General features: G+C 57.0%; 2 protein-coding genes across 2 annotated transcripts; one reads left to right on the forward strand and one right to left on the reverse strand.

The window, feature by feature from the left end:
- Positions 1 to 7,668: 7,668 nt before the first annotated feature.
- Positions 7,669 to 14,191, reverse strand: IRF1 (interferon regulatory factor 1). The gene is made up of 10 exons (XM_062587663.1): positions 14,066 to 14,191; positions 13,040 to 13,131; positions 12,041 to 12,140; positions 11,674 to 11,850; positions 11,249 to 11,298; positions 10,989 to 11,124; positions 10,689 to 10,814; positions 10,145 to 10,188; positions 9,191 to 9,326; positions 7,669 to 8,728 (listed from the first exon to the last, which is right to left on the reverse strand). Exons 2-10 carry the CDS (start codon positions 13,124 to 13,126, stop codon positions 8,628 to 8,630), a joined length of 957 nt encoding a protein of 318 aa, XP_062443647.1. The 5' UTR covers positions 13,127 to 13,131; positions 14,066 to 14,191; the 3' UTR covers positions 7,669 to 8,627.
- A 325-nt stretch (positions 14,192 to 14,516) lies between these two features.
- On the forward strand, positions 14,517 to 17,659 carry LOC134147031 (collagen alpha-1(I) chain-like; the record flags this gene model as incomplete). The annotated part of the gene is made up of 2 exons (XM_062587732.1): positions 14,517 to 15,028; positions 17,653 to 17,659. Coding segments are annotated over 2 exons (519 nt in total), but the record flags the coding sequence as incomplete, so codon positions are not given.
- Positions 17,660 to 20,246: the final 2,587 nt, after the last annotated feature.

The following is a 20,246-nucleotide window of genomic DNA, read 5'->3' on the forward strand; positions in this document are numbered from 1 at the left end:
TCGGGACCCTGCCGAGACTTCCCGGGAGCCTGCCGCCCGCCTTTCCTTGGGAGAGCCTTTCGCCCGCGGCTCGACCGACGGTCTCCTCCTGCGAGCTGCCGCTCTCGCACGCGCTGCCTGATCGATTCGGAGCTGGGGAGCGTCTCCCCTCCCGGCGCTCCCTGTGCAGCCCGTGCTAAACTCGCCAGAGATTTTGCTCGAGCGTGTGTAAAGAGACGGGTAATTTCCCTTCCTCCAGGCTCTGGTTACCAAATGCTGTGTCAGCATTAAATCTGATACTAGGAGGGAAAAAAAACCTGATTACTGCGGATGTACTGTGCAAAACATTAAAGTCTACTCTCTTATTTGTTCGGCTGTATATTTGTATCTCGGCGGCACGTTCCCTCTATATTTAATACAGCTGTTTCTCAGTGCATAAGATTTCTGTCGTGTTAGACGTGAACTTCGTGGCTCCATACGTAAAGGAGTTAGAAATTCATCACTGGTCAGGTGTAATTTCTAGTGGTATTAGCTCTGACATGGTTAACAGACTTTTGGATTCTGATCTTATGATTTACTCATTTAACCCCAGTATAATTTTTAATCACATCAATTAAATTAATTCTGATTTGCATCAGAATAAATTAAGACAGTATTGGGCTAATTTCATTTTTACTGAGAGTGACGTAAGGGCTTGTTTATTTAGTCAATGAGGAGAAGCAGAGCAGTGCAGATTCACCTTCTTTAGTAGGAGCTGGATTAATTTGGTTGATCTGGTTTGTGGCCCTGAGAGCTTGTCACCAAGGCAGTGGCGCAGCAGAGACGTCCCTAAAACCCCGTGCAAAACCGAGCCCTGGAGCCCGGGGAGAAGAGGAGGCAAAGCCGCCCTGGTGCTGCGGCTCCAGCCCCTGCAACACCCCCGGCGCCTCGAGATGCAAACCCTCCCCTGGGAGGTGGGTAGCAAGCCCACCGCTGGGAATCGGGCATCCTGCTGGGACCTACTGGGGCTGGACAGGCGCCCGAGCAGGGCTGGCGGCTGCGTCTCGCAGTCTTGGCTTTGGGGGCTGAAATCCAGCTGAGCCTTTGAACGTCTCCAGGGTGCCGAAACCCAGGAGAAGCAGAAGGGCGCTTCCCACCAGGACGTGTGTCCTGTCGCTCTGCCCCATCTCACCCCGAGTGCAGGAGCTTGCAGTTCGGGTTTGGCTAAAATAAGAAGTAACCAAAGAACAGCGTTCCTTCCTCATTTCCGATCCTGGCCCAGGCCAGGAGGTACCGCGATGCACTTCCCTGGAGCGCAGCACGGGCCGCCGCTCCCGCCCCGGCAGCCCCTCGCTCCGGCGCCGCGCCAGCCAGCCAATTTCTTGAGATTGCACAGATTTTACTGTTCCTACCTGCTTTTTTTTCGAAGTTCATGAGATTCACATTCCTATGCGATGGATCTCTGGTTTTCCAGTGGAGCGTCAAGTGGGTGACATGGGTCTTCCTGGAAGGGAGAGGGGATTTGGCTGCTGCATTTTCTGTCCCGTTGGCCTTGATGGAGAAGCTTGTATTTCCCTGCATTTTTTCTGAAGCAACGTGCAGTCCGTCCTTACACGGCATGCACTTTGTCGCAGTAATTCACAGAAATCAAATGACTTGGAGTGTGAGCTCTCTGGAGCAGCGGCACCGTCCCGTGAAGTTTTTTGTCTTGCATTTGATTTAAAAGTACAAGAAATTTTGTTGGGGGGGGAGGAGGATTCCTGTAAACAAAAATATTAGTAGAGATTGTTTTGCACATAAATGGTCTGTTTTGTGTGATTTTATGAAAAACCAATTTCCTCTCTTCTTTCTCTTTTATACACTGCTTCCTTCCTCCTCAGTTTGCAAGAACATTTTTCGGTATTTTTCAAGCAACTCTTGAAGCTGCAAGGAGAGGCGAATTTTTGCCTTGCAAGTAACTCGGTGTAGGACCGTGAGCAAAGCGCAGTTCTCCGTATCTCGCCTCCGGGGTCCCCATTCCTGACGCGAGGAAGACGACGTAAGGCGGCGCCGCCCTGGTAACTGCACACTGGCTTTTACGCCCTAAGAAACCTATTGCAGCTCAGATTTGAGGCTTAGGTTCCCTGCAGTGTGTTGGCAGGATTCGTTTCTTCGTTGTACCTGTAACGCGTTGGCTCAGCTGCGTCCTTAGGCAGCGCCTCTCGGTCTGAACATTAAAGTGGAGTAGAGCAAAGGCCAAATTTAAGATGTGAAACCGGTGGAGATTATATTTCGTACTGCATAAAACGCCCCTCCGGAGTTTTCGGTTCTCCGTTCCTGCAGCGTCATGTAGGCCTCTAAACAGCGGCGTGGTGGATGAGCTAAAAAGAAAGGCAAGAAAAGAAGAAAAGCCCTGTGGCTTTGGAGATGTTCACTTCGAGCTTGTGGTTAGCGTTTCCCCGGCTGCGCCGGGGGCGAGGGCGAGTTCAGCCATCGCGCTGCTGCTCGGCCCCTCCGCGCCGGCTCCTCCTGACCGACGCGACCCCCCCTCTGCGCTGCCTTCCTCCGAAGAGCCCGCAAGCCTCCCCCCGCGCGCGGGCCGCGAGCGCTCTCGCTCGAGCGCCGCTGCCGCGCCGGCGTCCGGAGCAGCTGCCGAGCGAGCAGCCGCGTTGCAGGCTGGCGCGGAGGAAACGCTCGCGGTCCCACCGTGTTACGTGCAGCAGGAGTTAGGCATGCGAGGAAGCGCATGGGTGTGGAAGCAGCTGCGAGACTTCCCAGCCACTTCCCTTTCCCGTCAGCAGCTATTGCTTCAGTTCTCATCTCCTAACACCGACCCTTAGGTTCACTTCAGGCCCTTTCCACCAGTTTGCCAAGGTTTCCTTGGACTAAAACGTGGTTGAGTGATTGAAATAAAATTTTCCGTATTGTATTTTTTCTTTGAATGGACATTTACCATCCTTTCTGCAAAATTCTTCTCTCCTTTGTGTCTGCTAGGGATACAGGTGGAGTAAGATCCCCCTGCACCAGGTTACTCGCTGCACCCTCGACTAGAGGACGAAGCTCTGCCTCCTCCTGCCTGCGTTCAGCTTTTCCCTGCTCACACCTCCTGCACTCTGTTTATCACCTCTGTGCTCCCTCCTTTCACAAACAGCAAACTAAAGGGCCGCCAACCTCTCCCTCACAGACCCTCTAAAAACTTGCCAGTGTCAGAGCAGTTGAGAACGGCTCAGACACGGGCAAGGCGCCGGGCTGCGGCCGCGGTCTCGTCGTCTCACCCGCGAGGCTGCCGCCCCGCGAGCGTCTGCCTTTGCGGGTCGTTACGGAGCGCGGGCTCAACGCGCGTCGGGCTCAACGCGCGTCGGGTCAGAAAGCGGGTGGCAGCAGCAACGGCGGCAGCAGCAGCCGTCACCCCCCAGCTCCCCGCAGCAGCTCGCTGGAACTACCTGTGGCTTAGAACTGCTGCAGATGTTTTTGATTTCATTGCGCTTCAGGAGAGTGCTAAATAAATAAATGGGAAAGGCCTGAGCTGATCCCGTGCTGCGGGCGCTGCCCCGTGCCGGCACTGCCCTGAGCGGGAGCGCAGAGCGTTGCTGGAGGAGCCAGCGTGCAGAGGGGCCTCTCTACCACGTGAGGAACGTTGCATTTTAAGACAAAATGAATCTTTTTCTGGCTTTTCTTTTTTATTTTTATGTACAGGAGCTAGGGCTTCCTTTTCTGGTGGTTTGCAGTGTTTCTGTTCGCCCCGGCCCCTCTCGCCCTGCCTCCGGTGCCGCCGCGGTGTCAGCATCCCCTGGCTGCGATTCCCTGGGCCGGGGCCAGGGCCGAGCCCGAGGGCAGCTGGCGCCCGCCGCGGCGCGGGACCGCGGGATGGAGGCGGCGTGCGAGGTGCCCGACGCCTCTTTCCGCCTGCGCTGGTTGTCCTCAGTTCGCGTGTAGCTCACTGAAATGTGGTGATCTGCATGTGCTGCCCCAGCTTGAAACTGGCTGAAAGGCAGAGCTCAGAGGGTCATCACCAGTGGTGTGGAGTCTAGTTGGAGGCCTGTGGCTAGTGGTGTCCCCCAGGGCTCAGTACTGGGTCCCATCCTGTTCAACTTCTTCATCAATGACCTGGATGAGGGGACGGAGTGCCTCCTCAGCAAGTTTGCTGATGATACCAAGCTGGGAGGAGTGGGTGACACACCTGAGGGAGGTGCTGCCATTCAGAGAGACCTGGACAGGCTGGAGACCATGAAGGCGGAGAGGAACCTCATGAGTTTCAACAAGGGCAAGTGCAGAGTCCTGCACCTAGGGAAAAATAACCGTAGGCACCAGTACAAGCTGGGGGCTGACCTGCTGGAGAGCAGCTCTGCAGAGAAGGACCTGGGCGTGCTGGTGGATTGCAAGCTGACCATGAGCCAGCAATGTGCCCTTGTGGCCAAGAAGGCCAATTGTATCCTGGGGTGCATTGGGAAGAGTGTTGCCAGCAGGTCAAGGGAGGTGATCCTGCCCCTCTACTCAGCCCTGGGGAGGCCTCATTGAGTACTGTGTCCAGTTCTGGGCTCCCCAGTACAAGAGAGACATGGAGCTACTGGAGAGAGCCCAGCGTAGGGCTACGAAGATGATCCGAGGGCTGGAGCACCTGCCCTATGAGGAACGGCTGCGAGAGCTGGGCCTCTTCAGCCTGGGGAAGAGAAGACTGAGAGGGGATCTGATCAATGTGTACAAGTACCTGAAGGGAGGGTGTCAAGGGGACGGGGCCAAACTCTTTTCAGTTGTCCCATGTGACAGGACAAGAGGCCATATGCAGAAATTGAAGCACAGGAGGTTCCGCCTGAACGTGAGGAGGAATTTCTTCACTGTGAGAGTGATGGAGCACTGGACCAGGTTGTCCAGAGAGGTGGTGGAGTCTTCCTCTCTGGAGATCTTCAAGGCCCGCCTGGATGCAACCCTGTCTACCGTGCTCTAGGTGGCCCTGCCGAGCAGGGAGGTTGGACTAGATGATCTCCAGAGGTTCCTTCCAACCTTACTGATTCTGTGATTCTGATTCTATGAAACATGCGGTGGGGGAGGTTTCCCACGTGGCGGAGAGGGTGGTGGGTCTTTGGCCCTCTGCACCCAGATCACATGGGCAGTGGTTCCCGTGGGACTGTGGGGCTCTGCCCCTGCTGATCCCAGGGAAACTTTTTCTGCCTGATATTTCCTGGCCCGGCGGGGAGGAGACGCTTGCTCCCGGCTGAGGGTTCCCCTTTCCTCGGGCGGTACGCCCAGGGGCTGCTTTTGCAGTTTGACGGAGCAAATCTCAAGCGCTCCTGCTCGCGGCCGGCGGGACGCGGCGGCAATTCGCCCCCGCCCTCGGCGCGGAGGCAGGGGGTTTCGCCGGGAGCCGGGCTCTGGCGGGTGCTGGCAGCAGCGCGCCCGCGATGGAGCAAATGGAGCCTTACAACCTTCACCGAAAAATGTTAGCAGAGGGCGCCTTGCCCAAAAGCGCGTGTTTCGGTGGCAGCGTGCCGCCGGCGAGCCCTGTGCCAGGGAGCTGGGGCAGCCGCGGGGACCTGGCCTTCCTCCTGCTCCTCCTCCTCGGCCTGGCGGCCCGAGGCGCTGCCAAGGGCTCGCTGGCCCGACCGTTGCGAGACGCCGGGTAAACGCCTGCGGGGAGAGCGGCAAAGCGCCCGCGGGACGTGGCCCGGGGCCAAGTCGCTTCCTGTCTGCCGGGCGACACGCGAGATGGAAGGGGAGGATAAAAGCGCCTTAGCTGTAGGAAGAAGGAGGGTATCGAGGCAAACCAGTTCTGGGGTTTTGTCTAGATACGGCCTTATCCAGGGCTCGCAGGAGCGCTCGTGCTGCGCGAGCCTCAGCTCGCGCCCCGCAGCCGCCCGGGCAGGCAGCGCCGCGGGCAGCTCCCGGCTGCAGGAGCGCGGCCGCGGCGCGGGACGGGCTCGAGCGCCGCTCGCTGCCGCCGTGATCGCCCCCGCGCCCGGCAGGTTTTGCGCCCGCCGCCTCCGCTCGCGAAGCGGCATTCAGCCCAGCCTGGAGGGCTGGCGATGCCGAGGGGCACGCGCCCAGAGGCTGGGGTGAGGGGCGCCCGTCGGCCCCTCCGCGCCAGCACGGCCCGCGGCAGTGCCGGCGAAGCACCCCGTTACCTTCCCAGCTCGGGGCTTGCTCTGCGGCCCCGCGCCCGCAGCGCTCCCCGAGCGTGGGGAGGGGGAGATGCCCCGTCCCCCGCAGAAGCGGAGAGGAGGGGAGAGCCGGCCGGCGCCGAGGGAGGAGCGCTGGCGGGCCAGGCCGGGCCGCCCCGCTGCTGTCTCGGCAGCAGCTCGCCTTTGCCCTTCGAGCATAAATTTTGCGCTACTTTCTGCAGCTATAAATTCATACCTTTGGCCCGAAGTCGCGCTCCTCTTTTACAGCCGTGACGCCGCGGCTCCGGCGGCCGCCTGGGAGGGTGTCCGGCTATGGGGCTGCCGTCGGCACCGCGAGCGGAGGCGCCGCGGGAGCGACCGGCCCCGCCGCCTGCTGCGAGCCGCTGCGGGCAGAGCCGGGCGCCGGAGCGGAGCCGCGCTCGGGCCGCCAGCGAGGCGCCGGAAAGGCCGCGGGGCAGGAACGCGTGTGCCCCCCTCCCGCCGCGCAAGGGCGGCTAATCCCTTTGGACAAAAATCGGGGCAAAGCAATAAGCTTTTTTATTTTATGGTCCAGGGTTTTCATTAAAGCTACACTTAACGGGTCTGTAAAGACTTTAATCTTTGCGGTGTTGAAAATCTTGGTGTTCCCAAAGGTATTCTGCTTTCTGAGTCCATCATCTAATTTTCGGTAGGTTTTTGTCCTGGTGGCATCCTACCTCACTGAATAACAGGGATTTTGGCCGTGTTTGAACACAGTCTCAGCCCCAGCGTCTGCGCTGCGGAGAGCCCGACGTCCAGGCTGCGAGGCGCTCTCCTCGGCCGCCCCTCGCGGGCGCTCGGCCCCGACGGCCCGTGCCCTTGCCCGGGCAAGCGGCAGGGCCGCCTCCTCGGTCTGGTGCAGGAGACCCGCGTCCCTCCTGCGAATCCCGCCGGCACCACCTCGAGATGGTGCACGAGCTGCTAAACCTCGGCGTCCGCCGAGTCCCGGGAAGCTGCACGCCTCCTCCGTCGCGCTTCAGCTGCTGCTTGGCTTCACCTGGCCCGCGAGCAGGCGGTTCGCTTATCTTTTTCCTCTCCTCCTCCCCATAAATGCTCAAAATAAAAGCTATTTTGAACTTGGCACTTATTCACCTAGCCTCCCGGCTGGGGGAATTACTCTCTGCCATGCTCCAAGCACTGCTGGCAGCACGGGGAGGTTCCCCTCGCGCATCCCTCCCCAGGTAACAGGCTCGCGGTGCCGCCCAAGCACAACCCCTTTCCCCTGGCGCGTCCCCGGGCCCTTCGTCCCGCGGCTGCGTTGGGTCGGGTCGCGCACGCCGCAGCCCCGCGTTGAATTTGCATTGCTCCGTGTCGCTTGCAGCCCAGCAGCTGCAACTGGAGACCCAGGCGTGCCACCGTCCCGCTCTCGCCCGGCCTCGAGGATGCAATGGCCTTTAATCCCCTTTCGGCCCCGAAAGCACGGCAGACGGACAGAACGTAGCATGGAGAAACTAAGCGTTCCCTCCCGCTTCCTTCCTAGCGGTCCACACGCTTTCTGGTTTCAGCTAGGGCTTCACCCCCGTGCTCCTCTGGCAGGAGGCTGCCCCGCACGGCTGGCCAGACCCGCTGCTCTCCCACGGGAAACAGAAAGCACAGGTCGTATATAAAACATTTATTAACACAAATATACAGCATTTTATATACAAAAATAAAATGTACAAGAAAATATTCTGTTACAACTTAGTGATTCAATTCCTATGTCTTAAGCATAAACTAGAACTTCTTCCATTCTGCGTTCTCGCATGCCCAGTGCGGTTTCCGACTCGTTACAGTACTGCTGGCGTCCTCCTAGCACGAGCAGTCAAACGGATCGCTGAAAGGCAGCGTATAAATAAAAAGTTCTGCCTCCATCAGTGCAAAAATTGTCTCGTGCTGCAGCTCTTCACCTATTATGTGGAAAGATATATACCATGCCTACTAGCAGGATAACATCTTATGAGTGGCTCTCCTGAATATGTGTACTATATGGAAGCAAAGCCTAAACTGAATTTTCACATTTTATTGGTCTAAAACCTATTTACACAAGTTTCAAAGATCTGATCTGAAGATGAACTATGTGGTGCTTGAGTAAATGAGGGCCAGTTAGCAGAAATTGCACCAGCTCTTAAGAGTGCAAAGACAGTCTTGAAGCTCACGGCTTCGCCAGTGTTGCACAGGTAAGCAGCAACCAAAACGAACGTATTAGCAACTCCTTTGCGCTGTGTCCCCTTAGCACTCCCGGGTAAAGTGCTCATCGCCTCTCACCCAAAGGGACAGCGCACAGCACGCGCCAGACCCCGCTCGCATCAGCAACGTTACGGCAAGGGCTTCGCATCCGAAGTGACTACCAGGTACGTGCATCTTCAATGCAAAGAGTGCTGCTAACGCCTGGGATTCCCCTTTTTTTTTTTTCTTTTTTCTTTTTTAAAATGGCGTTTTCCTTGCTTAATTTTTTTAACACCTAAGAGTTAAACGGAATAGAAAAGCTACTTTCTGCTTCCAGCCAGTAACAAACAACTTCTTCCGTTCTCGTCAGGGCTGTGAAGGGGTCTTCACAGGCGGCTGCTGGCCGGCGGCCTACAAGCCGCAGGTGATGGCTTGCATGGGGGGCCTGACCGTCTCCAGCCAGGAGAAGTCCAGGCTGGATTTTTGGTCGAAAAATCGGAACTCTAATTCTCCTAGAGAAAATAAAGTGAAAACGAGTAATGAATCATGTGCAGCAGGAGTAAAACAGTTAGTAGATTCTAACAGAAAAATATGTAAGGATTCCTCAAATGAGGAGTAAATAGATTAGTATTTTGCTGAAGTACTATTTATTACTATTGTCCTATTTTTAAGCTATTAGTAGGGGAAGTTCTTCAGGTACACTAGCAAGCGCCCCACTGCCATAGCTTAAAAGCATATAACCTTGAGACAAATCCGCAGCATTCTCCTACTGATATGATTTTTTCCTGGATTTTTTTTTTTTCTTTTTTAAACCTCAAATCCCTTGCAGCCTTCCGCCAGGCTCATCAGAAATCTCAGGACACGGGGACGTACGTACGAAGCCTCGACCTGCTTTTCTCCCTCCCGCTGGGCGTTTGCCCGGGAACCCCCCGTCCCCGGCGTCCTGGCGCCCAGCCCCAGCGCAGGGCTCCCACCTGACGTCGTGTCGATCTCGGCGTCCTGCTCCTTGTAGCTGTAAGCGCCGCAGCCGCTCTGCGAGCCGGGCTCGTTGGTGAGGTAGCCTTTTCCCCCGACGCTGGTCGTGTGCCACTCCGGCGCCGGCTCCAGCAGCTGCAAGAGCACAGGGAGATGGTGATAAGGGCTGAAATTGAGGGCAGGGGGAAGGAGAATGCGCCTTTTTTTTTTTCCCCCCTTCGGTTGTTGATTTTTTTTTGCGCCCATATGCGCTAAGTAAACTCCCTGCAGCCAATACAAGCTTAGCGATGGCAAATACAGCAAAAGAAAGGTTTCGTTTTGACATAGCAATGAAAACCGGCAAGACTAGGTCTGTGTATGCACATCGCAAAACCACATTACGGTTCGCCCCAGCATCGCCGAGAGGCCCAGCGCCGGCGCTGCAGGCGCCAACGGCTGCCGGTGACAAACGGCGGCTCCTGCTTCCTGTAGGCACCGCACCGTCTTCCTTAAAAAACCTGATTTTATTCCAGATTAAAACTAAGCTGATGCAAAACAGAGCCAGAGCACCTTGCATGGAGGAAGGAGCCCTCTTATCAGAGGGATTAGCATAATGTGTCTGGACATACACACACAAGAGGGGCAGAGAGAAAAAGAAAAATTTCTGGAGAACACAAGTCTCTGCAGGCTCTGGTGGAGCACCTTTGTTTCTAGCAGCACCAAACGGCTTTCGCTGACTTTCACAGAAACAGTAAATATTTCCATGTATGCAGATTCTCTAGTTTGTGCCTACCAAGGGGCCTCCCTGCATGCAAGTTTTTCAGGCTTCCTCATTAACCAGGGCCATGGATTGCAGTAACTCTGTGTTCAGCTCGTGTAGGATTATCAGTGGATCCACTGATGACTTTTCTCCCCATCTCAGTGCAAACAGCGACCTTCACCAATTTCAATCTCAACAGAAGGGCTAATTTTACCTTAAAAATCTCCGATTTCATTTCATCTTCATCTTCATCTGTGACTGTTTTGGAAGTACATAAAAAGGAGAAGAAAACAGACATATATTTTAACCTTTTCTCACTAAGCTAGCACTCGCACTTGTTTACCACCACACCCTACTTCACGTTCTCGTCACACAACACTTTTCAGCAGTCTCCTGCTCCTGGCACCGCTCTCTCCTAGAGCACCTGGGTCAGAAATCCCTCTTCTCCCTCATGCATTAACCCTCCTGAGCCATAACATTGGCATTTGGAGATGAAGTTTGCTCTAAGAGCCGGGTATGAGGCCTTTGACCTGTAAGCAATGACTTCTGGCCAGATCACAGAAGTGAGGACTTGCAGTCTGGTGGCTCCAGTAACCCAAAGCCATCAATCAGGAGGAGGCTGTTTTTCTACAAGAAAACTCTTGTTTCTCCAAACGCCCCAGGGCACACTTTCATCCTGTTGCCTTGCCTACAAGCTGCTAGAGCAGGGCTACTTCCAAGAGACTCAAAGGAGTGAGGAGGAAAAAAGCAATACCAACCTTCTGAGGACGAAGCCAGGGGGGACACCTGGAGCTGGTAGAGGTCATTGGTGCTGTCAGCCATGGCGATTTCCATGGTGGTCCTCCAGTCGGTCAGGGGGCAGTTCACCTCACAGGGCGAGAGGTCTGCAGGGATGCAGCGGAGCGGGGTTCAGCGTGGGCACACACCACCCCATCTCCCCACCGTCCATTTCACACCATCCCAATGGAAAGCTGCCGTCACCTTTGGGTGATGAACTCGTTGCCTTCACCTGAACAGCACTTTCCACTGTGGTCAGTGAGCTAAAAGCTGAATCTCACCTAAGGTGATGGATGTGCTCTCCACCTCCACTTCCTGGCCCGTGTAGCCATGTACTGTGTAACCACTGTGGTCATCCGGTAGAGTAGTATTGGTTAGGCTTTCTACTGACTCCTCTGTCCTCGTGTCTTCATACGACTACAAAAATAAGGGCAAAGCATGAGAGACTTGACTGAGAGTGTACAAGTTCCCATATGAAAAAGATTAAGCAAGAAAACCACCAAAACCTCTAGCTTCTTCAGTTGCTTCTACAAATACATACCTTTCTTTTGCTCCTGTTTCTTGCTTCTCTTGATGACTTCGACTTCCTCTCTGTTAAATAAAAATAAGACCGATGTGAGAAAGGGCTTCCCAGCCAACATTTTACATGAGTATGAACCACTGCAGCTTTGAACTTTCTGCTCGGCAAGTTTTGCTGTCGGTCTCTGCAGAAGTGAATCCCAGCCACTTCCTGAAAATCCCTTCTAGGTATGTTTTAAAAATTCAGGATAAAATGAACTGTTTGTACAACCTGTTACTGTATATGTGCAAAGGGTTACTGTCAGCAATACCAGCAACTAACCCCAGTAACAGTGTTGCTACCAGCAGCTCTTCTAAACCCTGGTGCAAGCGGGGCAGGAAGTTCAAGGGGTGATGGAAGCGCAGGAGCAGGTGCTGCTCAACCCAGCTGGGTTCCCCCGTGCCTACCTTTCTTCTGGTCCTTCGTCAGGGGCGGCAGCATTCGGTACACTCTGACTGCGCTGGAGCCTTTGTTGATGCTTTTGTCCTTCACTTCTTCTATATCGGGCAAGGAGTTCATAGCGCAGCGGAAGTTTGCCTTCCAGGTCTTGGGGTCAGGGTCTTTCTCGCCTATCTTATATCTTCCTGTAAATAAGAAATGGTGTGAACATTCAGACTTCTGACTGCAGCGGCAGTTCTTCCCGCACAGGAACAGTTCTTCTCTCTTTCTCTTCTTAAAAGTTAATATGATTTCCTGAGCTGCAAGTGAAGACAGAACAAGCTGCCATGCTCGAGGTGTCCCCCCGAGGGACGGGACCGCGAAGCCAGCACGCACCTGTATGAATGGCCCAGCTCCGGAAGAGGCAGGCATCCTTCTCCATGTCCCAGCCATGCTTCGCTGCGTGTTTCCATGGGATTTGAAACATCATCTTATCCTGAAGTTAAACCAACAGAGTTTTGAATTAAAAAAGGAGATTCATCATATGCCAATTTGTGATGATGCATTTAATCAAAGATACTCAGTAGCAGCACAGATGCTTTATAAATGCTCTGGCCCCATATTTTCGTTTAACACCTATTTTGTCCCATCTCTTTTCCTTGGCCCATCTCTTTTCCAAGAGTTCTGCAACCGGTTTATGATTTACCGCAGAAAGAAGAAATATTGTCTATTTTATCTCAGAACCATTTGACTAGGTTGCCTCTCATCTATTGATGTATCAGAAACTATGGCGGGTTTTCCAGGTACACTTTGGTGGAGAATCCCTTTTAAAGTTACCCGGAAGAACTTGCGTGCATCCTCAGAGAGGCATGTCCTAGCTGAACTATCGCCTTCAGATACAAGCAAAAACTTCAGAGAAAAGGTCCTGGCTCAGTAAGGCCGAGGATCTCGCCCACTCCACAGTTCTCAGTACCAACGTTTGCAGTACCAAAGTGAGACATGGTTTCTTCTAGGCCAGATCTTAAAATTTAACTACGGAGCAGAGAGTGTAACATTAAGTAGTTAACAGGGACACAAGGTGCCTTGGCTCAGTGTGGGCATCTGAAGTTAAAATAAGCCTTGGAGTTTTCTTGGTCCTCAGTCATGTTCAGACTGCTTTTGTTTAAATTTATCATTTCCCTCTTGGGGATTTCCAGAGGAAAAGATTGGAATTACTACAGTCTGTAACCCCTCAGAGCTGCTTCTGAAAATAAAAATACTTTTAAAAAAAAAATCATGATGCATGAAAAAAATTTTCCATTTTGTTTTCCTCTCTATGATCTTCATTTATATTTAGCGACAGCTAAGATCCGAGGATGGTTAATGTTACAGAAGCAATAATAAAAAATATCTCACCTTGTTAATCCATATCAGTCCTGGTATCTGATTGGAATTAATCTGCATTTCCAGCCAGGGCCTCATGCGCATTCTTGACACCGGCATGTTGTCTAGGAAAGAAAGAACAGCTCCAGCAAGCAAGTACTCGCTCCGGACGGCGAGCGCGCTGCTGGCCGGTCCCGCTCCCCTCCGTCCCGGCCGGACTCCGGCGGCGCCGTCCGCGGCTGCGGGGCCGCGGCTGGACGCGGGGTCCCGCGCGGGCCGGCCGGACGCGCGGCGCCCAGCGCGGCTCCGCGCCCCGGAGGCGGCGGCCGGGAGGCGGCGGCGGCGGGCGCGCTGCGGCGGGCGCTCCCTGCGCGGCGGCTTGCTTCCGAAACAGCTGCTGGGCTGCGCGAAGGGAAGCGGCGAGAGGGCTGCACGACCCCCACCAAACCCGCCCGCTAACGCCGCAGCCCGAGCCCGCCTCCCGGCCGCCGCGACGGAGCGCGGCGGCGGCAGCTCGCTATCAGCCTCTCCTCCGCGGCAGGGTATTTCCTGTTTTTGTTTTCTCCAGAGAGACACACCAGGATTTCCACAACAATAGCGCGCCCAGCTCCCCCCGGCGCCGGGCGGCGGCCGCCGCGCTGCCGGTGGGGACGGCCCGCCGGCTCCCCGCGGCGGGGGCGCCGCTCCGCCGCCCGGGGGCTGCGCGCCCGCCCCGCCCGCCCCTGCGCCGACGGGCCGCCCCGTCGCGTCGCGTCGCGTCCTGTCCCGTCCGGGGACGGGTTATGTAAGGACCCGCGGCGCCGCCGCCCGCTCCCCGCCGGGGAATGCCCGGCGCCCCCCGACGGCACGGAGCCGCCGGCAGCGCACCGGCCCCGAGCTGCCGTCGGGACCCTTCCCTTCCCCCGCCGCAGCGGCCGCCCGCTCACCGCCTCCGCACGGCCAAGGCCAGCGCTGCAGCGAGCCGAGCCGAGCCGTGCCGAGCCTCGGGACCTCTCCCACGGCCCCTGCCCGCCCTTGGTGCCGTGATCGGGAGGGGACGGGACGGACGCCGCGACTCACCTCGCCGCGCTGTGTTGTGCTGTGCTGTGCTGTGCTGTGCCGTGCCGAGCCGTGCTAAGCCGAGCCACTCCGAGCCGAGCTGCGCTGCGCCGCCCGCGCGCGCCGACCCGCCTCTGCGGCCCGCGGGGCGCGCCCTCGGGTATAACGCGGCGGCGCCCGGGATTCCCCGCCGCCCCGGGCGCCGCCGCGCCGCGGCCAATCAGCGCCGCCGCGAGGGGCGGCCGCGCCGCCCATTGGCTGCCGCCTCCAGCATCACTTCGGGGAAATCAGGCTGTTGTTGTACCAGCGCGCGCGGGGGGGGGGGAGGGGAGGGGAGGGTGCCGCTCGCCCCGCCCCCCGCCGCTCGCCCCGCCCCCGCGGCGCCACGGGGCGCCCGGGGCCCTCGGGGCGCTCGGGACCCTCGGGGCGCTCGGGACCCTCGGGGCGCCTGGGGCCCTCGGGGCGCTTGGGGTGCTCGGGGCCCTCAGGACCTTCGGGGAGCTCAGGACCCTCGGGGCGCCCGGGGCCCTCGGGGCGCTCAGGACCCACGGGGCGCCCGGGGCCCTCGGGGCGATCGGGACCCTCGGGGCGCTCGGGACCCTCGGGGCGCCTGGGGCCCTCGGGACGCTTGGGGTGCTCGGGGCCCTCAGGACCTTCGGGGCGCTCAGGACCCTCGGGGCGCCCGGGGCCCTCGGGGCGCTCGGGACCCTCGGGGCACTCAGGACCCTCGAGGTGCTCAGGACCCTTGGGGCGCTTGGGACCCTCGGGGCGCTTGGGACTCTCAAGGCGCTCAGGACCCTCGGGGCGCCCGGGGCCCTCGGGGCGATCGGGACCCTCGGGGCGCTCGGGACCCTCGGGGCACCTGGGGCCCTCGGGACGCTTGGGGTGCTCGGGGCCCTCAGGACCTTCGGGGCGCTCAGGACCCTCGGGGCGCCCGGGGCCCTCGGGGCGCTCGGGACCCTCGGGGCACTCAGGACCCTCGAGGTGCTCAGGACCCTCGGGGCGCTTGGGACCCTCGGGGCGCTTGGGACTCTCAAGGCGCTCAGGACCCTCGGGGCACTCAGGGCGCTCGGGACCCTTGGGGTGCTCAGGACCCTCGGGGCGCGCAGGACCCTCGGGGCGCTCAGGACCCTCGGGGCGCTTGGGACCCTCGGGGCGCTTGGGACTCTCGAGGCGCTCAGGACCCTCGGGGCGCTCGGGACCCTCGGGGCACCGGGCCAGGTTGGCAGCGGGGCAGCCGCAGGACCGCAGGCTTTGGCCGGGCCCCCGAGGTGCTGGGCCTCGCATGGGGGCCCCTGCCCCCGGGGGAGCTTGGTCCCACGGCCCACCCTGGCGCTCGGCCCACAAGGGTCCCACATCCCATGGGATGCTCAGCCCCGTGGCTCGTGAGGGTCCTGCGCCCCGTGGGGGGCTCACGCCACAGCCCACGAGAGTCCCACGAGGGGCTCAGCCCCACAACTGTCCTCTGCAGAAGGGCCCAGGCTGCCGCCTGCCGAGGCGCTTCCCCGAGCCGAGGAGCTGCTGCCCCGATGTGCCATGACCACCCAACACGCGTAGTAGCAGATTTTCCACCAGGCAATAGTGACACTAACAAATTAGCAAAGGAAGTGAGTAAAACGCAGGGTCCAGCTGAGACTATTTTTAGCCAAGCAGGAATTTGGCCAGGACTTGGGCTGCTCTTACTGAACTCGCGGTGACGTTTCCGCCTCCCAGTGCCATCTCTGAGCTGCCCAGTCCCGCGCAGCGCGAGCGCGGGCCCCCCGCGCGGTATGGGCTCCATCACTGTCTCCTGTCGACAGCGAGGGCCCAGCCTGTGTCTCGGTTTATCAGGTGCTGCTAATTTCCAGAAGGGATGCAGTAAGGCTTGGAGCAATAGGAACAGTGATGGGCAGCAGGAGCAGAGTTGATGTAAAATGAAATTAAATGTGTGAAAATTACCAGTAATGTTCCTGATCATCTCTTCTACGTTTATGCTTTTATAGTACGTGGTGGTCGGTTTGCGTCCAGTTGTCCGGCGTCCACCTGACTCCTTCAAATGTGCAAGCAGACCTGCCGGGGCGTCCTGCTGCACGCAGGCGTTGCGTGGGCATTAACCGCAGGGCTAAAGCAGCAGGTCAGGGGAGCCCCCAGAGCAATCCCCATTAACATTGCAGTGCAACCGAGTCCGGGGACACAGGCCCCCATCTCCTCTCGGCAGGTGACTTTTGCAGTGAAAAGTGGTACCATGGACGTGGGCTGGACTTTCTCTGCAGTGCGTTCAGAAGCCTGGACAGCCTAAACCGCGTTCCTTGGCCTAACGACGACTGTAACACCGTCTCTTTTCAGTGCCTTTTCTCAAAAAACTCCCAGCTGAGATCTGGTCTCGGCCACCCCCTTGTAGGTGTCCTTCACTTTGTTGGCACAGAAGTCGAAGAAAACCCCTCGCATGCTGCAGCAGGGTCCCCTAGGCAGGTCTCTGCAGGCACCTGCACTGCAGGTAAATTCAAGGCAGGTTAAACACATAACCAGAGCAGGAGAGAGGTAGACAGCCGAGAGCCCTCGGACACGTACAATTTGGCGTCCATGAGAGGGCATAAATTTGCTCTTCAGGGTGAGGCATTAGAAAGAGTCATCACGTATAACCTGAAGAAGTAACCTGAAAAGGGGATGACAGAATGTATTTGAGGTTCCAGTGCAAAAGTCATCTACAGAAAGAGTCCCAACCCCTTTTATACGACCTACGTGTTGACAAAAGATGAGCCTGCAGTTCCCTATAAGCGCCGCCTGCCCACGCTTTATTTGTTTCCCTCTCGGGTACCTTTAAGAAAAATTCACTCTGAGCTCCCTGGTCTGATGGGACAGTGTGTGTATATGGCAAATGTATCTTAAATACTTTTAAGGACCAAGTTTTGAACAATGTCATGTTTGATATATGACTTGGGTACTGTTATGCTACTTACTGACTGCTTTTGGTCTGTATTTTCAGTGGGAAAGGGCAGCAGGCATCAAATGAATATATCTAGAAATGCAGAAAGGAAGGTTAACAGCCTTAGCCCTGAATCTCCACTTCTTTCCACTGATGTAAATCCGTATGGATCCCGCTCAATGCGATACACAACCTGGGTACGTTATGCCCAGATCTGCACACAGATTTCGGGGGCGAGTGGCCTGCGCGAGCCCCATGCTTCTTGTTTGCTTGCTTCTTTGTTATCTCTCAGCTCAAACAAGGAAATAACAACTGGTTTCTTACCTATGTTATTATGTATCAGACTCTCCTTAAACCAAGGTTACAAAACCTATTCCTTATTCCCATTTATACTATTACACTAACAATCTTTGCAGCTGCATATGGGAGCAGGTAAATAACATACAGTGAGAGTATACACCTGAATTTGGTCTGCATTTACAGAAAAACATGTGCAGTGAGCAATACACATGTTTCAAGAAGTGCATAGATGATTGGCTATAAAAACATTCTGCTCCACCCAGTTTATCACTCAGCGAGAAGTTCCACGAATTCCACCGTCCGCGGCGCCCTCGCAGCGCTGGAGTCCTCTGCGGGGCTCTGCTTCATGGCAGCTTTACCGTAGGTAAGGCCTGGGTGGCCTTCTGGTTCTGCACCCTTGCAGTCGCTAACGCACGCATTTTCGTATTACCCCTGTGATCTACTAGTCCTCTTTTTTAACGCTGACCTGAGACGCGGAGAAACAGGTCATTAAAAGCATGTAATCACATTTACCCAATACAAGATGATCCCAGGTCTAGGGCTGTTTCCCTCACCCAGAGGAAATACTTAATAGTGTTTTTACTTAAAAACAAATCAAATCTCCAGCGGTGCTCCAGCAGGTGGTGTTTGTTATTCTGTAATGGGCACCTGTCCATCTCGGTTAATAATGTCCTGAAACAAGGTGCTCCTAGGAAAAATGTGTTTCAAGCAATGCTAAAAAAACAGGAAGCGCTTGGGATCAACTGCAAAGTTCCTGGCGTGTTCTACAAGAAGAGAGGACTGTGACTCCGGCGTACGGGCTGAAACACAGCTCTTGATTTCCTGTCTTAACGGTTGTGGTCGGTTAAGGTGCCACGAGCAGCCGCCGAAGACGCCTCCGGCGCGGCGGCCGGCCGGCGCCGGGCTGCGCGTGCCGGGCAGGCGGGCGGTTTGCGCGGGCAGGCGGAGCGCACGTGGCCCCGGCGAAGCCGCGGCGCGCGCTGCAGCGGAGCAGGGGGCCGACGGCTCCCTCGCCCCGCGCTGCGCGCGACGTACGTGCAAAGCACACGACCCCCGGATTTTAAATCCCGACGGCGCGGGAAAAGAAGGAGCTTGCGCCGCGGCGGGGAGGTCAGTTAACTCTCGCGGGGATCGCTGCGGATCAGACAGGCAAACGTGGCGAGATCTCCAGGCGGGGAAGCGACGCGCTGCGGATCGCGCCGGCCGCGGGGCAGAGCAGGGCCAGCCCGGGCTTTGCTGAGCGGCGAAGGGTGCCCAAGCGCGGGTCGCGCCCGGGCAGCGGCGGCGGCGGCTGCTGGGCGATGGAGACGCCCGTGGGGTAGGGGGCACAGGAGGGATCCGCCACCCCTGTGCGCCCAGAGCTCTCCGCGAAGAGACAGCCTGTCGTGGGTACTAAAAAATAAGCGGGCAGAAGGCAAGGCGCGCAGCGGGGCGAGCGGGGCGCGCGCCCGGGGCCGAGGCCGTCCGACGGTCTCTGCTTCGGTCCTTGCCTGGATCAGGCCGCCGGAGCGGGGCTGCGGTGGGAAGCCCCGCTCGGGCGCCGCGGACGAGGGCGGCCGCAGAAATCTGCCTCGGGCGGATGCCAGCGCGCCCCGGGCGGGCAGCGGGGCCCCACGCGTCCCCCTCGGGCAGGGGGAGTCGGTAACCACAGGATGGAGCGCGGCTTTGTGGAAGCGGAGAGGGGGCGCGTGGCGAGCGAGACCCTCTTATCTGCTTCCTTGCTGCTCCGTCTGCTTCCTCCCATCACCATATCGTGACATTTTCATGGCCACCAGCACTCAACAGTCCTCCAGCTCCAGCTCGGGGGGTGTTTGCCCTCCTACCTGCTGCTCTCTGCTCCCCCTTCCCTTCCCCACCTCTGCCCCTGCTGTCCTGGCTCCCTCCAGCCGAGAGACCAGCTCCAGCGCGGACCCTCTCTCATCCTCTTCCCCACGGGCTTCCTCCCTTTTCCCCATCAGACAGTCGTTTCTCTTCGGAGCAGCTCTCCCAAGGGCGTAACATCGGTGCGCAGCGAGGGGATGATGCTCTGTGCCCTGCCAACAGCATCCAGCAGCTGCACAGCGCAGGCGCCCCAGGCCCCCGCCTGCCCCCCGCTGCACCCTCTGCCCTGAAAGGGGTTGATGCAGCGCTGCAAAGGTCCGGTACGGGCCTTACCAAAAAGGCCGCTAACAAAAGAGATAGCTGCTTCCCCGCCTGTAGTCTTGAGACTGCAGTGCTTATTGCAAGCTGTTTCTATTTCTTATAAATGCTCCTTTTACAAAAAGGAAGTTTGGTTGAAGCACATGGAGGAAAATAATAAGAAAAATGTTGAAACTCTGCCCAGCTGGCATGAGGTAATACTAGCAAGTGCTCTGATCCTCAGGCTGCAATAAATACATCCTGGGATGGGCCGCTTACAGTTTCCTGGAATCCGAGAGACCTATTTTAGCACCTAATCCAAGCAGTCCTGAAATCAGTTCAATTCTCTCCATTGATAGCATGGTGAATTTTCAAACTAAGCATAAAATGTCATGTGCTTGGTTTGGTAGGAAAAAGGGAAAAATTTGAGAATTTTGCTTGTATGTCCAGAATTTCCCTGTTCTTTGCTTTTCCCTCAGCTTTGCAGGAGGAAACAGATCTTTCATGAAATTCTTGCAGAGGAAATTGAAGTTTGTCAGTGGGCCTGATCCAGCGAGAGGCAAAGCACCCTGACAGCTGTCCAGAGTTTGCCTAACGAGGGAACAGACCTGCACCTGAGCTGCCCCACCAAAGGTCAGATAAACTCAACCCTGTCCCACCTTTTGGGACTTTGCTTGCAGAGGAGAGATTCCCTCCTCTGCACATCCCAAAGGCAGTAATGGGGCCATGTCGGCCCATGGGGTCCGGGCTGCAAGACCTGATGAAGCCAGATCTGGAGCCCTCTCATCTTACACTGAAGTCCCATCAGTGCAGCTGGAGCTCTTTTGGCTAACATCAGTAGAAGAAAGGTGAGCTTTGTATTAGGGATTTTTGTATATA

Source organism: Rhea pennata, chromosome 14, assembly GCF_028389875.1.
Source record: "Rhea pennata isolate bPtePen1 chromosome 14, bPtePen1.pri, whole genome shotgun sequence".
Classification (NCBI taxonomy): domain Eukaryota; kingdom Metazoa; phylum Chordata; class Aves; order Rheiformes; family Rheidae; genus Rhea; species Rhea pennata.